The sequence below is a fragment of the Cynara cardunculus genome (assembly GCF_001531365.2).
Source record: "Cynara cardunculus var. scolymus isolate 2C chromosome LG 6, CcrdV1, whole genome shotgun sequence".
NCBI lineage: Eukaryota > Viridiplantae > Streptophyta > Magnoliopsida > Asterales > Asteraceae > Cynara > Cynara cardunculus.
Genome location: NC_037533.1, coordinates 6,357,914 through 6,358,510, shown reverse-complemented (window position 1 = coordinate 6,358,510; position 597 = coordinate 6,357,914). Strand labels below are relative to the sequence as shown.

The 597-nt window shown below is 46.2% G+C and overlaps 1 protein-coding gene across 1 annotated transcript in view; it reads right to left on the bottom strand.

Moving 5' to 3' along the window:
- Positions 1–300: 300 nt before the first annotated feature.
- Positions 301–597, bottom strand: part of LOC112514097 (formin-like protein 20) — a 2,209-nt gene continuing 1,912 nt past the window's right edge. The window contains exon 3 of the mRNA XM_025120431.1: positions 301–582. Coding sequence (XP_024976199.1) covers positions 301–582 — 282 coding nt within the window. The remainder of the gene's footprint in view (positions 583–597) is intronic.

Sequence of the window (597 nt, the reverse complement as noted above, 5' to 3'; positions counted from 1 at the left end):
ACATGTTACACATACATAAATGTAAGTATCTATATATAATGAGCAGACACACATATGAAATATACAACAACTACATGACAAAGATGACACACAAAAACCTAATCCTTGCTTATTCTTCATCCAACTTTGGGGATTCAGTATACCCTCCAACTTAACATTGTGTCGTTCCTTGTCGATATTTAACGTGAATTTTATGGTGAGATCGAACTTATTGACATTTGACATATATGAGGATTTTAACTAGAGAAGAAATATGGGGTTCTTAGTGGCACTGAAAGAAACAGGTGGAGGCTTATACACTTAAGAATTCTTAGGTGGCGGTGGTGGGGACTTAGCATTGATGGAAGCTTTCGGAGGGGGTGGTGGGGACTTGGCATTGACGGAAGCCTTAGGTGGTGGTGGGGGGGATTTTGCATTGACGAAAGCCTTAGGTGGAGGTGGTGGGGACTTGGCATTGACGGAAGCCTTAGGTGGAGGTGGTGGGGACTTGGCATTGACGGAAGCCTTAGGAGGAGGCGGCGGGGATTTGGCATTGAGGGAAGCCTTAGGAGGAGGCGGCGGGGACTTGGCATTGAGGGAAGCCTTAGGAGGAGGCGG